Genomic DNA, 14,532 nt, shown 5'->3' with positions numbered 1-14,532 from the left:
CGTGGAAGCATGCTGTGCTTTGAAAGAAGAGTCCCGAAATGATCAAAACTTTTTTTTGTTTCCTCGAATGAAAAGAGACATGAAAGGAAACCGCTTTGCTGATGTTGCTGAGGTGAAGAAAAACACAACGGAGGCGCTGTCAAGCATCTCAAAAGATGAATTTAGACAATGTTTTGAAAAATGGAATAAAAGACTAGACAAGTGTATTAGTGTAAGTGGAGAGTACTTTGAAGGGGATTGAAGGTTTGTGCTTAAAATTTGAATAAATAAGTTTGGTTTCTTTTGGGTACCCCCTCATATATATATGAAATTCTAGCTTACGTAAAAACCAATCTGAATGTTTTCATAACCAATTCAGAAATACACTCACACAATACAAGAAGAGAGGACTTGTTCATGGTGCCATGTAATATGAGTCTATTCAAAAACAATTTCAATAATATTGGACTTCGCATGTTAAATCAGTTGCCACAATATATTAAAGAGATACCAGTACTTTACAAGTTTAAAAAGACTTTGAAGACATTCCTACTTGATCATTGTTTCCATAATATAGACGAGTTTCTCTTGTTTGGGGGCAAATCCTAGGTTTAATCACTTGTAAACATATTGTCACGTGTTGGGTGTACAACGCAACTAATAACTTCACGCCATATTGGATATAGCGAATTTTATTTCACACTCGCTCGTACAATCACACAATTCACAATTTCACAATTACTGCTATCTGCAATATTACAATTACTTGGCCTGCGAATGTTAGACTACAACTGACTGGTTGACTTCCTGGCTAACTTGTAACTAACTGACTCACTGCTGGCTAACTCGTAACTCTAACTGGCTAGATTCCAACTGTCTTCGTAGGCAGTGCAGTTCTCTTATATAGTCGCAGTGTTTACTTGGTATGTAATGGGCACTGCTGTTTATTACCGTCACCTCTAGCAACCGCTGTTTGGACTCGGCTCACTTCGGCTCCGCTCAGCACATCACCGCTGGCGGGGCGTCCTCCATAGCGCAACACATCACAATATATTTCAAGAATAATCAACTTGTAGATTTTAATATTGGTAATGTTATAGGAATGCCTACTGCCCTACTCTGTATTTTTTTCTTACAGGAACAAGATCAAGGATACAAGGGTATTTTGTGCCGGGATAGAAGGATCAGGTCTTAAGGCGTAGCGGTGTCATGTGTTAAATGATTATATTAGTTCTGTTATTAGAATCATCATTGTATTATCTTAGTATAGTATTATATCATTATATTATTTATTATATTATTATTTTATCATTATCATTCTTATTTATAACTGTAAAGTATTTGACTTGTCCTATATCATGTATCCTATGTCCATGGATATGAAGTAAATAAATAAATAATGTATATTTCCTTGTCCACAGAACGGTATTTTATAACTCTCTGTAATTATTCAGATTGTACTCTCGTGGATGGATACCATTGTTTTGGAGGAATGTGCTGCCTCCATCTTCAGGGTTCAAGCATGTAAACTCAGGAATTTGCAAGGTTATAAAGGCAACTTACAAGGGTGGTCATGTTACTGATTAGTAGTAAAATGAGCCTTATAAAGTACACATTCATTTTCTATCACAGGTGTGCAGTGGAATGTGTAAGAAAATACAGACATTTCCAGGGCCACAATATTGTTTTCAAGAGGAAAAATGAAATGATGAGACAAAACATAAATAAGATGGTCCTTTTACAAACTTCATACCTGAAGATGGGGCATGTTCCTCCAAAATATTTGTATCTGCCTGTGGACCACATGATGTCAATCTGAATGTCACCTACATGAGAACCTCAAAACTTGCACATGTTATCTATCACATGGCAAAATATTTCATGCTTTGGAGGGTGACTATGCTATATTATCATCACTGTCAGTTAAAGCAATAAACTACTTTCTGTCCAGCTATTCATGATTCTGTTGTCTTGGGAAAAGTGCTGCAAAACACTCCACACTAAACATCTTGCACCTAACTTAATGTTGCAGAGGAATTTACATTTGAAACATCAACATATATTTATTTACATATTTGTAGTTTATTTAGACCACCTCTGTGGTCTAGTGGTCAGCGTTCCTGGCTACAGATCCAGAGTTCGATTCCCGGGGCTGCCAGAATTTTTCTGAGAAGTAGTGAGTCTGGAACGGGGTCCACTCAGCCTCGTGAGGATAATTGAGGAGCTATTTCAAGGAAACAGCTGCTCCAGTCTAGAAAACCGAAATTAACGACCGTAGGGATTCGTTGCGCTGACCACGCGACATCCCCTATCCGCAAAAGTTGGCACTAACTTCGTCGACAAGCGGCAGTCACTTGGTCTGTATAGTTCTCTAGCGGACTAAAATCACAGAATTTTTTTTATTTGTAGTTTATTTAACAACACTATTAGAAAGTGTGATTGTTGAGTGACTGTATGACAGTGAATAATTAATTGAAACTGAGGTAGAAGGCAGTACCCAATGGCATAATTTAGGGTGCTATGCTAGCATCTGCATGATCGAACTGAAAAAATCACCAAAAACCTCATCATCTCATGTTTGACTTTCGTCTTCTTGCTCTATGCACATCAAGATGATGATGATGACGATGATGATATGCATTAATATACAGATGGTAGCTCACGAGTCCTGTCTTCTGGAATACAACGCCGTGTTGCACGACGAAGACAGCCGACATTTCAGACCATACTGCATCCATATTCACGGACGCGGAGTAATATAAACAAGAAACTCATTTCTACTCCCTGTCTGCTTCATACTTCATGTTTCCGAAACGCAGCTTGACTTCCACAGGACTACATAGACCCAGTAAACAACGTTCTTCATCGTTCTTCATTGCCCACCCCGTGGAAACTTCAATCGACAAGATATCGGTTCACCATAAGCATAACGCATGTATTATGTAAATTACTGAATATCACATTTACGTACCATGCCGTTCTTCCGCACATTATTTACATTTTCCATCTACACGTTCTAATCTAGGAATCTGAACATTTGAACGACCAGATCATAAGAAACAATCACAACCGATAACAACTAAAACTACATGATCAACATCATGCACAAGTGTTCTTCAGTGTTCTGCAGGTTCTTCAGTATCTTCAGTATTAAGTAGCGTCGTTAATGGGCAGTCGTGACCGGTCGTGACCAATCGTGACATGTGACCACCAGATGGCGCGGCGCGCTGGTCGGGAAGCGAATGTAAGATGAAAGGGGGGGGGGGGTTAAGGAGTTTACACGACAACCCACACTGTAAGGAACACGAAGGAATCCGTGACATCAACGGATCACTTGCCCACGGCATCTTCCTGCTGGTAGATCACTGTATTTAGTGATCAGTGATTACCTAGTCATCTGTGTAATCTCAGAGTTGGTCTAGTGTTGAGGAGGTTATGGACACGCTATAAAAGTATTGTAACATTAAATATCGTAAATATATATACATCTCAATATGACAATGGTTTCAAAAGCAGCCATAGGTATTGCTGCGGGTATATGTGGAACACTGTTTATTGGATACTGCATATATTTTGACAGGAAGCGAAGAAGCGATCCCAATTTTAAGAAGAAATTGAGAGAAAGTGAGTATTAATTCGTTTATCTTAATTTATGCGAACGAGTTTAAGGTAGGTCTGTGTAACACAAAAGCAGTGAAATTGTATTAGATATAACATTCCTAAACCCATGTCCCAGTATTAGGACCTAAAATTTCTTTCAGAAACTGCACCGTCATATAATCAACGTACGTAATTAAAAAAAGGTTTATCGGAGTTCAGAATTTCTGTAGAACAGTTTTGATTTTGACTGTATGAGCAAGAACTATAAGGTGATTTCTACATTATGACTTTACAAACTACCGTCTGTGTTATGCTTTAGTTAAACACTAGGCCATAAAAGGAAAAGTATCCGAAGATTTTGTGATTTTTGCATCTTCTTTTGACAGGAAGGAAAGCTAGACGAGCTGTCACAAAATCTGCAGGGACAAAACTTCCAGATCTAAAAGATCATGAGGCTGTTCAGAGATTCTTCCTTCAAGAAGTAAGTGTGTTCTATTTTATTACACTGCATTGGTGGGCTGAAGATGCTTGATGTACAGCTTATTATTATTAGTGGGGTGAGACAGCCCATGTGATACTGCAGCCCTATTGTACCAGGCCCAGATGATAGATGGTGATTTTGGAGCAATTGGTGGACTGAAGATTGGCAGGGGAAACCGAAGTACTCTGAGAAACCTGCCCCAGTGCCACTTTGTCCAGCACATATCCTACATAATCTGAATCAGGCTCAGACCCAGGCTGCCATGGTGGAAATCCAGCAACTATCCACCTGAGCTATGGCACAGCCATGTACAACTTCATGCCACATATCTTGACCCCTCCCCCCAAAAATTTGCCTTCTTATTAGAACCCGAAGTTTCAGCACTGCTAATCAAAAACCCACCACCAAGTACTGTGTGAATTACTTACTTATGGAGTTTAGCCCTTCTTGAGGAGAAGCCAAATCTGCAGTTACTCAAGAAAATTCATAGCATTTCATGGAACCCGAAGTTTCGTTACCATGTTCACAAAAGCCCTCCACTGCTCCCTATCCTGAGCCAGATCAATCCAGTCAATACCACCCACCATATCTCTCTAATATCCATTTTAATATTGACCACCCACCTATGCCTTGTCTTCCCAGTGGTCTATTTCCTTCTGGCTTTCCCACCAATATCCTATGTGCATTTTTTTTTTCACCAATTTGTGCTACATACCCTGCCCACCTCATCCTCCTTGACTTGATCACTCTAATTATACTTGGAGAAGAGCACAAGTAATGAAGCTCCTCATTGTGCAGTTTATTGTCTGAGTTAAACGATTGAATAGTATCCTGTCATACCTGTTTGTGCCTAGCAAATGGTCACTTTTCAACAAGTCTATCCAGCAGAATTCTGAATTTACTTATTATGTCCTGCTTCCAGACTGGAAGTGAAACCCTTGCTTAAATTACTGTTAACAGTAGTACAAGATGTGTACTTTATCTTGAGATGTGTCATAAAATCAGTAACACAACATCCCACATGCCTAATGAGTAATCAGTATACATTATTACCATGGAAATTCTTTTATGGAGTATTGTTGAAGATCTGACATGTAGTAAGCTGGCTTCAAGTCTTGAAGAAAAATTTCTGTGGGCATAAAGCTGTTGTTTTGATGCAAGAAAATTTTCTGTTCAGTGTTATCACACTTTATCTTCTGGTATTCCTCATAAATTAATATCTGCTGGGCATTAATTGAGGTTACACCATCACAAACTTGAGTTTCTCAATTACGGCTTCTTCTACTTATTCCACTATGTGTACTGGCTATAATTCACCATCATGAGGCAAAAATAATGCTCAAAGTTCAATAAAGTTATTAAACTGTAGATATGCAATTTTGTAGGTTTTCATATTATTTGGCATTCAGGTCAGATTGACTTGCAGCCAGATTTACTAAAATGATGTTCCTATGTAAATAGGTAGAAATAATTGAATAATTAAATAATATTCTCTATCCTTTAAAGACTCATCGTACTATATATTTTTATAGGTACAACTGGGTGAGGAGCTGCTGGCTCAAGGGGATCTGGAGGGTGGTGTTGAGCATCTTGGTAATGCAGTAGCAGTCTGTGGGCAACCAAATCAACTTCTGCAAGTTCTGCAACAAACGCTTCCTCCTCAAGTGTTCCATCTTTTGCTGCAGCGCCTTCCTTCAGTTGGTCAGGTACATAATACTTACAGTTCCACTGTTTTAACCTTTAACGTCCGAATGTCAAGTATACACGTTGCAAGCGGTAACCGGAGTTGGCTCTCTTTGGGAGTGCTGGCAGTTTGACCTTGGGTTGGAAACCGAAACAAACCTACGTGAGGTCATGTCAGTGGTTCATCCCTTAGCTCTGAACAAAGAAACTGTTTATCACGGTACTGGTTTTGATACTATTTACGTTTAGATATGACTGTTTATGAACCGCTCAGCCAAATATAGCCCAGCTTTGTTTCGAGAAGTGATGAGGAAATAGTTATCGGTGCTTGCATGTGAGTGCTTCCAGAGCCTTCAAGGAAGTCTGACGCATTCAAGGATCGGTTTTCAGTGGCAAATTATCAGTCAGGAAGTCAGTGTTGGATTATCTAATATTTCTTTGTCAGTTAAGAAGTCAGTGTCAGACTGTCATATATTTCTTTATATATCATTTTTATTTTGCGTCTTGGAAGAGGTATAAACCCACAGAGCTAGTATTACTTTATGAGTAAAGGCATTCTCACCACTGCGACTTTCAGTATGTGTTGGACTGGCACTCTTTTCGACTAGTATTATAATTACTTTGCATCACTATTTTGCGAATATTACCAACAGGTGAGAGTGTAGCTTTGTCAATCAACATAATTTATTCGAATTTGCTAGAAACCCCCCTCAACCAAGATGATTCTTCAATTGTGCAAGCCGAATATCACGGTCAGTGGCTTTTCTTGGGGGAGAGGCCAAATTTATCAGGGGGCCCAACTGATTTGACTGGAGTTGAAAAAGTCACAACACTGGCCAACCAAAGGGAAACAAAGATGTTGTCATGTGTTTCACTAAATAAGAAAAGCAGGAGCACCCTCTTCTATTGTAAAAAGTGTGATTTTGCTCTGTGTGAAGTGGACTGTTTCGAGAAGTGCCATGCGTGTCAGTGTGACTATCATAGTGAAGTGACTGTGAACTGAAACTGTGAAGTGACACAGTTCAAACTCGCCTACAGTAATATTATTGTATATAGAGTGATTATATTTACAGTATCACCAAGTCTCAAAGTTGAATATCACAAGGTGAATATCACGGTCAGTGGCGTTTCTCGGGGGAGGCCAAGGTTACCTGGGGCCCAACTGAGTCGACTGGAGGTGAAACATTCACAACACTTGCAAACCAAAGGGAAACTAAGAAGTGTTTGTTCTCAAAATAAGAAGCGTAGAAGCACGCTTTACTACAGTAAAAAGTGTGACATTGCGCTATGTTTGTTTGGCTGCTTCGAGACGTGAGTTGCGCTATGCGCGTTGGGCTGCTTCGAGACGTTGAACACGCACGTCAGGCTGTGAGTTATCATAAAACTGTGAAGTGACGCAGTTCAAACTCGCGTACAGTCTGAACAAAATATTATTGTATATAGTGTGATTATATTTACAATATCACCATGATTCAAGGCTGAAAAAAAAAACAACAGATAAGTCCTTTGGAATCTCATGACATATATAATAAAGATTATATTTTGCAATTCATGACAAAATAATCACAGTTAATTTTCATTTGTAAAAATTGCTCTTCTGTGTACATGTAGAAAAATTTATTGTCTTTCGGGTTGTTTTTAGTTTTTATTTCTATGTTGCATAGAACGGAAAATATGGATTTTTTTCTGATGGTTTGCAAATTGAATTAATCAGGGTGATTTAAATGCCAGCCGCAGGGTGCTCCTGGCAATTTAAAAGTCCGTACGTTAAAGGTTAAACTGTGAAGGTGCAACATGAAGATGTGGTTATTGATCTGTATACCAGTTTCCATTAATACCTTTCATTTCAAGATCAACACTTATCTCTTATTGCTTGTTGTAGTGATACGACATAGACTGAAAGGATGAGCTGTTGTGCCACTTTCCTTAGGTTCCATATAGTTTCTTTATAAACGTTTATGTATTTAGTCCTTCAATAATGCAACTGTCATTACAACATTCACCATTCAACACCAACACGACATGTTTTGGACAAAGACAGTGTTTCAGTGCGTCTGAATTGTTACACTGTTTTGATGCACACTAAAATTCAAGTCACATATTGAACACTGGACACACATATGACACAATAACAGATACAATGGAAATCATAACAACGGGGAGGAAAGGAAAATATTTGAATACACTCAAGAAATATATTTACAAAACAAATAAAGAAAATATACATATGAACGACACTAATATCGACATACACAATCTTATATTTGAAGTATTATACAAGAATTACACAACATAACACTATACCCTCCCCAACCTCTCCCCACTCCTCGCAGCTGGGGCATATAAATACGGGAACAAACACACTGCACCTGCACCAGTGAAGACAACACCACATGATGCCCGAGGGAACAACACACAAAAAAGGGGCATGTAAGTATAAAGCAAATCAACATAACATAAATAATAACAATCAGAAAACAATAATAATATGTGGCAATTTGTAGATTGCAGATCACAGACGTAGCTGCTGAAATACACACATCACATAGCTTTAAACAAGTGCACAATGCCCCTTAGGAGGTGGATAGGATTTTATGAAAGATTTTGATTTAAGTGGACTGCAGCTCTCAATTTTTGCACGCATGAAAACAGTGTAACAGTTTAGACACATCGAAACACCTGAGGATGGCTCTGTGTGGCCGAAACATGTGTTGGTGTTGAATGTTGATTATTTGAATGATTGTTGCATTATTGACAGACTAAATGCATAGACATTTAATTAAAGATGTGCAACAGGATGCTGAAATACAGTTTTTTGTTTGTACTTTTTTCATGTAGGTTAGATTATATGGTTTATTCTTTAAGTGTGTGTAGATCAGCTAATAATACATATATTAACCTTTAACATATGGACTTTTAAATTTCCAGCAGCCCTGTATGGCCGGAATTTAAATCACCCTAATTAATTATCATTGCAGACTTTCAGAAAAAGATGCACATTTTCCATTCTATGCAACATAGAAATATGAACTAAAAAGAATCTGAAAGACAATAAAATTTTCTACATATACATAAAAGAGCAAGTTTTACAAATGAAAATTAACTGTGAATATTTTGTCATGAAATGGAAAATATAATCTTTATTATATATGTTACGAAATTCCAAAGGACTTACCCATTGTTTTTTCTTCAACCTTGAATCATGGTGATATTGTAAATATAATCACACTATATACAATAATATTTTGTTCAGACTGTATGCGAGTTTGAACTGTGTCACTTCACAGTTTACGATAACTCACACTGTGACACGCATGTGCCACTTCTCAAAGCAGTCCACCACACATAGCACAACGCCACACTTTTTGCAGTAGTAGAGCGTGCTTCTGCGCTTCTTATTTTGAGAACAAATATGACGTCTTTGTTTTCCTTTGGTTGGCCAGTGTTGTGAATGTTTCACCTCCAGTCGACTCAGTTGGGCCCCAAATGAACTTGGCCTCCCTTGAGAAACGCCACTGACTGTGATATTTGCCTCACGTGACTGTAGAATCAAATTCCGCACCAATATTTCGCGGAACTTTTTGTGTCATTTTTCCACCACATGACTTGTATAATAGATATGCATTTAGAATAGTCATATCTAGAAGGTGGAAAAACAATTTCTTTGTCCACTTCCATGTCCTCCTAGCAATGCCATAACTGTTTACCATCCTGTCAGATTTATCAACAAAGCCCACATGTCCATTGTAGTCTTCAATTACATGGGGTTTGACAGCATGGCCGGATTCATCTTGGAAGTTGCCTTCCAATGGAGGAGGGTGCAAATTCGTCAGAACATACACATCACACTTGTCTTTCCAACGAACAACACTTAGATGCCTCTTGACTCTTGTAACAATATCCCCTTTTTTCAATATCATTGACCTGGGCCGAATTTCTTGTGGCATTCCACACCTATCATTGCGAACGGTGCCACATGAATTTATTTTCCTGTCTAAAATATCATCAAATAAAGCAGGAGAACTGAAATAATTGTCCATGTAAATTTTGTGTCCCAAGCCTTCCACTCTTCGAATTAGCTGGAGAACAATGCCATGTGTCGATGTAATTTCTTCTGTCACAAGTTGCCTTCGTTTGCCCAAATAATCTCTCATGTCATAAGTATACCCAAAAAATCGCAAAGCTTGTAAATATTTTTACCAAATCTTTTGAGTTTCTTTGGAATATACTGACGAAAAATCACTCTTCCTTTGAACAACACTATGACTTCATCAACAGCAAGACGTTCTGCTGGATTGTAAAGTTCACAAAATTTGTTGTTGAGATTGTTAAACATTTTTCTAATTTTCCAGAGCCTGTCATACTCTGGGTCATATCGATTTGGAGGAGCTTCATTATTTTCAAAATGTAAGAATCTCAAAATATGGAAGAAATGGTCTCGTACCACGGTGCTACGGTAGAATGCCGTGTAGTATTGCTCATCTCTTGACCAATAATCTTTGAGGGTGTCCCGTTGATCCTGGCCCATTTGAATAATTATTGCCAAAAAGTTATATATCTCTTCACTTGTAACGTCACGTGGTTGAACAGAAGGGTCTGGAGCATCTTGGCATGCGATAAATTGATGGAAATATCTGTTGGTTTCTTGTAACAAGATTAGGAATATTTGTTGGAAAAACAGAATGAAAATGGAAAAGCAAGAGGACTGTGCATTTATATTGGGAACAGCTGATCTGTTGCTTCCACTCGGAGGACTAGTGAAGTCTAGTACCTTTGGTGNGGGGGAGGGGGGTTTCCCACAAAATCGAATAAATTATGTTGATTGACAAAGCAACACACTCACCTATTACTAATACTCGCACAATAGTGATGCAAAGTAATTATAATATTAGTAAAAGAAGAGTGCCAGGCTGACACTGATACCGAAAGTCACAGTGATGAAGATGCCTTTTACTCACAAAGTAATACTGGCTCAATGGGTTTATACCTCTTCTGAGACACAAAATAAAAATAATATACAAAGAAATATATGACAGTCTGACACTAACTGTTTAACTGATAAAGAAATATTAGACAATCCGACACTGACTTCCTAACTGATAATTCGTCACTGGAAACCAATCCTTGCATGCATCACACTTCCTTGAAGGCTCTGGAAGCACTCACATGCAAGCACAGAAGAATATTTCCTCATCAGTTCTTGAAACAAAGCTGGGCTATATTTGGCTGACCAGGTCATAAACAGTCATATCTAGACGTAAATAGTATCGAAACCAGTACCGTGATAAACGATTTCTTTGTTCAGAGCTAAGGAATAAACCACTGACATGACCTCACGTAGGTTTGTTTTGGTTTCAAACCCAAGGTCAAACTGTCAGCACTCCCAAAGAGTGCACATGTCTTGTGTCATTCGGCCAACTCCGGTTGCTGCTTGCGTCATATATATGTGTCATTCGGACGTTACAGGTTAATGTGCATACATTGTGTCCCAGGCTGATTCATCAGAAGGTCACAGTTTTATACATTTATCTCGATGTAATAAATTGTTTAAAGGGTGATTTAAATGCACTTATTCTTTTTTCAGCGGATTGTAGCACAGAATGCCGCATCAGTGGGTGTGATGTCTGAAGATGACGTGGAATAAGGAGTATCATTTCAGATGGAGTAGCATTGAGATGGGTCATAAAACACACTGGTGTATTATGGTATTTTTTCTCACTTCATAAAATTTGACTGCATTAACAGATAGTATTTTCAACATAAGAATAAATTTTTAGTTGTATGTAGTGCTTTGTACTCCAGTGTATTCTATTGATCTGTCCAATATTAAATCTTGAAGAATGGCTACGAATCAAAAATTAGCCCGATAACTAATGTTATGACATGTTGAAAAGTTTGAATCTTAGCAGTGTAAGATTGTGGTCTTCTGGGTTATTATGCAGTGTATTTTCATAATTGATTTTCAAATAACCATTGCTTCTTTTTTTCCTAAAATTGGAGGTAGCAGGTTTCTCGCAAAATGTTTGTAACCACCCATGAAAGTGGACTGTGTCATAACCCTGAAGAACACTCTTTTTAATTTGCACTGCCATAAACATCTCTGATCACATAGCAATGTACTGTCTGCATCAGTTTTCCTGGGTGCTTGCTCCATGCCTGTTACTGTGGAAAGCATGTCAGTGCCATGTGGCATACCTAATGCACAACATTGCCCCAGAGTTCTGTTACTTAGTGCTGTTATATGAATGATAGGTACTGTATCCCATTTGCAGAGGGACACTAGTACAAGACTGGTGCATGTGTGACATCATCTGGGTAGCCACCACACATTTTTACATGCAACCCCTTGAGTGAGCTCTCAGCTTACCTGGTGACTACAGTACATAGAAGTATCTTGTATGAAAACTGATTTTTTTCAGAAGAAACAAAACTTTCACGTTTCTGTATGCACAAAAAATATGAGAGAATGCTGAAAAATGATAATTTAAGTGTAATAAAACCATATATTTTGAATGTTAGCATCATATCGTATGACAGTACTGCTATAAACGTAGAATTCAGGATAAGAAGTGAGGAAACAAAAAATTCCAGCTCCAGGCATGCAGAGAGTAAGTAGGACATTTTGTCCACTGTAATGTAGTTCACAAGAATTTGTGGCTGAGGAGTGCACCGGTCACATATCATGGCTTGGAGGAAACAAGGAAACATAGACTATGGAGTGGTGCCAAATTCGGCATTGTGGAGCGCTGGTTTTCATTGAAGGCAGATTTTTTTTGTTAAATATATTCATACACAAAATCAATTGCGAATTGATAAACACTACAGTATATGTGATTTAGATGTGTGTTGTATTGTGCTCTGACAGCTGCAGCTGCAGATAGCAGCTCACATCAAAAATAAAGTTGTTCACAGTACTATGTTAATCAATTTTGTATGCCTTGTTCTTTTTTTCTCGGTGACAAACTATGTAGATCCAGAAGAGTCTCATCTTCTGGGATATAATGGCATGTCACTTGGTGAAAGTCAACTGATGTTTCAGAGGAACATGTTACTTCCATCTTCAGGGTTGAATAAGCTAAGCTAGAAACCATCATGGCAACAAGCAGAGCCACATTTTTTGAGAGCATGTTTTCTCTTGCAATATCCCTAGGATGTTTTGATTTAACACTCTGCAGCAACTGTATCCTGAAATTTGGACAACAAGAATGGAACTTTACACAAGAAACAGGTGTGAAATTGCAGCAGTGCAGTTCAGCTGCAAATGGTTGTCTTATGGCTTCTGAATAAACTGCTGCTTATCAGCTGGGATTTGTCACTTGCAAACAGTAAAATTAAACTCAGGTGCGAATTCAAGTGAAAAACACTATAGAAGGACATTTCTTTGCTTCATCTATATAACACTTTCTCTCCCCCATTTATGCTAGGTTTTCCATTTATTATTGCATTTAGGTATTTCCTTTGCTGCTTGTAAATGTAACAGTCTTTGTGCTAGGTATACTGTAAGTTAAGAAGAATGAACATAGTTAAATTGCAGTAATTTCTAAAATACATTACTTTCATCTTTTTCAGTTCAGAAAAATAAGATATTTTCATTGCCAGGAATTAATATTGTCATCTTAATATATGAGAGATTCATGCATCCATTACCTTCCATTACATTGCAGTACAGTTTTGTGAAGTGTATGTGTTTGTGTGCATTGATCAGGTATGGCAACACAGACAAAACTGTGATCTGCAGAGTAAAAGTCGCATTTAAATAACGTCCCTTTTTTATCTGGGCAAGAGTCCTCAATACATACATTCTTGTTGAACCCTCTTTGTGAGATATCTTAGTATATTGCATGTGACAGCTCAGAGATGTGCTAGAAAGCATGTTCATCACTATACTGATCACCCATATTAACAAAGAAATGTAGTGTTCATTAAAAGCACATTTTTAGTAATATAAAATCGTGATGATAAAGTTGGTAAATCATAAAGCCCATTCATATTTAAATGGGAAATTGTTTCAGTTATGAACCCATACTTGGTCACACTAATTTCACTGTGATCCACTCTTACATACATTTTAGCCTTGAACACTTTAGAATCACTGTTCACTGAATATGTATGCTATGAACTTGAAGAGTTCTGGAAACACAGCTGTATTTACATGGATATGGTTTTTTAGAACAATATGCAGTAATTTTCAGTGAATGCATCCTGTTATGTATCATATATTATTTCTTACTGATAACCGTCACAACACAACAATCAATAATACTTGTAAGTAGCTCTAGGAGATACTTTTGCTACACGTTTCGGCCTTCAAAAGGCCATAATCAGGCCTGATGTAATCCATCTCTCCATCAAATCGGACATTTGCACAGCAGAGTTGCCTGTCAAATAGTATCAAATACAGTGGAACCTCGCTTAATGAGCACCTCTCATAACGAGTAATTCGTATAACGAGCAAAACAAATCATAAAAAAATGACTCACTTAACGAGCGACATTTCGCATAACAAGTGATGAGAGGGGAAGTCCCGGATTGTGCGCTTGGTACATCAGTCTGTGTTTAGCACTCATTCTGCTAGCATCTTAGTGTCTCTTGTGATCACACATTTTTCCAAACTTGTGTTCAGACATATTATTTGTGATTTTTTTTTGTGCAAAGTTTAATAACCCTTGCAAAAATGTACCCTGAAGAAAAAGCCGCAAAAAGACAGCCATAAGAGAATAAAAATAACTGTAGAAATGAAACGTAAAATCACTGAAAAGCTAGAACGAGGTGTGAGCGTGGCTGATTTA

General features: G+C 37.9%; 2 protein-coding genes across 3 annotated transcripts in view; one reads left to right on the top strand and one right to left on the bottom strand.

Moving 5' to 3' along the window:
• LOC111861652 (abasic site processing protein HMCES) overlaps positions 1-3,106 on the bottom strand; it is a 25,287-nt gene extending 22,181 nt beyond the window's left edge. The window contains exon 1 of one of the 2 annotated variants that reach the window (XM_023846395.2): positions 2,951-3,106. In XM_023846395.2, the coding sequence (XP_023702163.1) occupies positions 2,951-2,970 (20 nt within the window). In that variant the 5' untranslated portion in view covers positions 2,971-3,106. Of the gene's footprint in view, positions 1-2,778; positions 2,872-2,950 lie in introns of those variants that run through there. The other variant, XM_033750409.1, reaches the window with a different exon arrangement.
• A 259-nt stretch (positions 3,107-3,365) lies between these two features.
• On the top strand, positions 3,366-12,670 carry LOC111861658 (mitochondrial import receptor subunit TOM20 homolog). The gene is made up of 4 exons (XM_023846403.2): positions 3,366-3,603; positions 3,966-4,060; positions 5,593-5,766; positions 11,328-12,670. Exons 1-4 carry the CDS (start codon positions 3,474-3,476, stop codon positions 11,385-11,387), a joined length of 459 nt encoding a protein of 152 aa, XP_023702171.1. The 5' UTR covers positions 3,366-3,473; the 3' UTR covers positions 11,388-12,670.
• Positions 12,671-14,532: the final 1,862 nt, after the last annotated feature.

This window comes from Cryptotermes secundus, unplaced genomic scaffold (genome assembly GCF_002891405.2).
Source record: "Cryptotermes secundus unplaced genomic scaffold, Csec_1.0 scaffold43, whole genome shotgun sequence".
Lineage (NCBI taxonomy): Eukaryota > Metazoa > Arthropoda > Insecta > Blattodea > Kalotermitidae > Cryptotermes > Cryptotermes secundus.
Note: the sequence above shows the minus strand (reverse complement) of the source record. Positions and strands in the feature narration are given on the sequence as shown.